Genomic DNA, 868 nt, shown 5'->3' on the forward strand with positions numbered 1-868 from the left:
CCATCCTGGCTAACAAGGTGAAACCCCATCTCTAAAAAAAAAAATTAGCTGAACTTGGTGGTGCACGCCTGTAGTCCCAGCTACTTGGGAGGCTAAGGCAGGAGAATTGTTTGAACCCAGGAAGCAGAGGTTGCAGTGAGCCGAGATCGTGCGACTGCACTCCAGCCTGGGCAACAGAGCGAGACTCCATCTCAGAAACAAAAAAGAGAAAGAGAAGTTATTTTCATACCAACACTAGACAATTAATATTGAGGAGATGAATTACCATCCATTACCATCCATTCTCCAAAAAAATGTTATTTTAGTAAATTATTCTGAGTGCTTTATGTTGAAGAATAACGGGAGATATTTTTTTCTCCTTGGAATGGATTTTCCTTTTTTTGATACAAGGAGATGGAGTTATTACTCAAATCAATCTAATGGAAAGGAATTTTATCAAGATTCTCTATTTGATTGGAAGAGTTTTTGGTAAATGCTGTTGAAACAAGATTTAAGTAATATTTAATTTAATATTTATTTAGAAACTGATTATTGATGAGAAGAAGTATTACTTATTTGGGAGAAACCCTGATTTGTGTGACTTTACCATTGACCACCAGTCTTGCTCTCGGGTCCATGCTGCACTTGTCTACCACAAGCATCTGAAGAGAGTTTTCCTGATAGATCTCAACAGTAGTAAGTAACTCCCTCCCAATTCACATGTTATCTTTGGGCAATATGAAAATGCTCTTTGGGTTCTTTAGTTTGGAAATTATGTTTTATGGAAAAAGTTAATATTTGGTTTTTAAATCCACCCTTCTCTATTTCTGTGATTTTTCTGTTTTCCTGAGATAATTGATAACTGACTGTGGAGAGAAGAGGGGTTTGG

General features: G+C 36.8%; 1 protein-coding gene across 6 annotated transcripts in view; it reads left to right on the top strand.

Moving 5' to 3' along the window:
* Nucleotides 1–868, top strand: part of PPP1R8 (protein phosphatase 1, regulatory subunit 8) — a 31,007-nt gene that overhangs the window by 10,369 nt on the left and 19,770 nt on the right. For all 6 annotated transcript variants that reach the window (XM_011981700.1, XM_011981699.1, XM_011981701.1 and 3 more), the window contains exon 3: nt 522–675. In XM_011981700.1, coding sequence (XP_011837090.1) covers nt 522–675 — 154 coding nt within the window. The remainder of the gene's footprint in view (nt 1–521; nt 676–868) is intronic.

Source organism: Mandrillus leucophaeus, unplaced genomic scaffold (assembly GCF_000951045.1).
Source record: "Mandrillus leucophaeus isolate KB7577 unplaced genomic scaffold, Mleu.le_1.0 Scaffold23, whole genome shotgun sequence".
Classification (NCBI taxonomy): Eukaryota; Metazoa; Chordata; class Mammalia; order Primates; family Cercopithecidae; genus Mandrillus; species Mandrillus leucophaeus.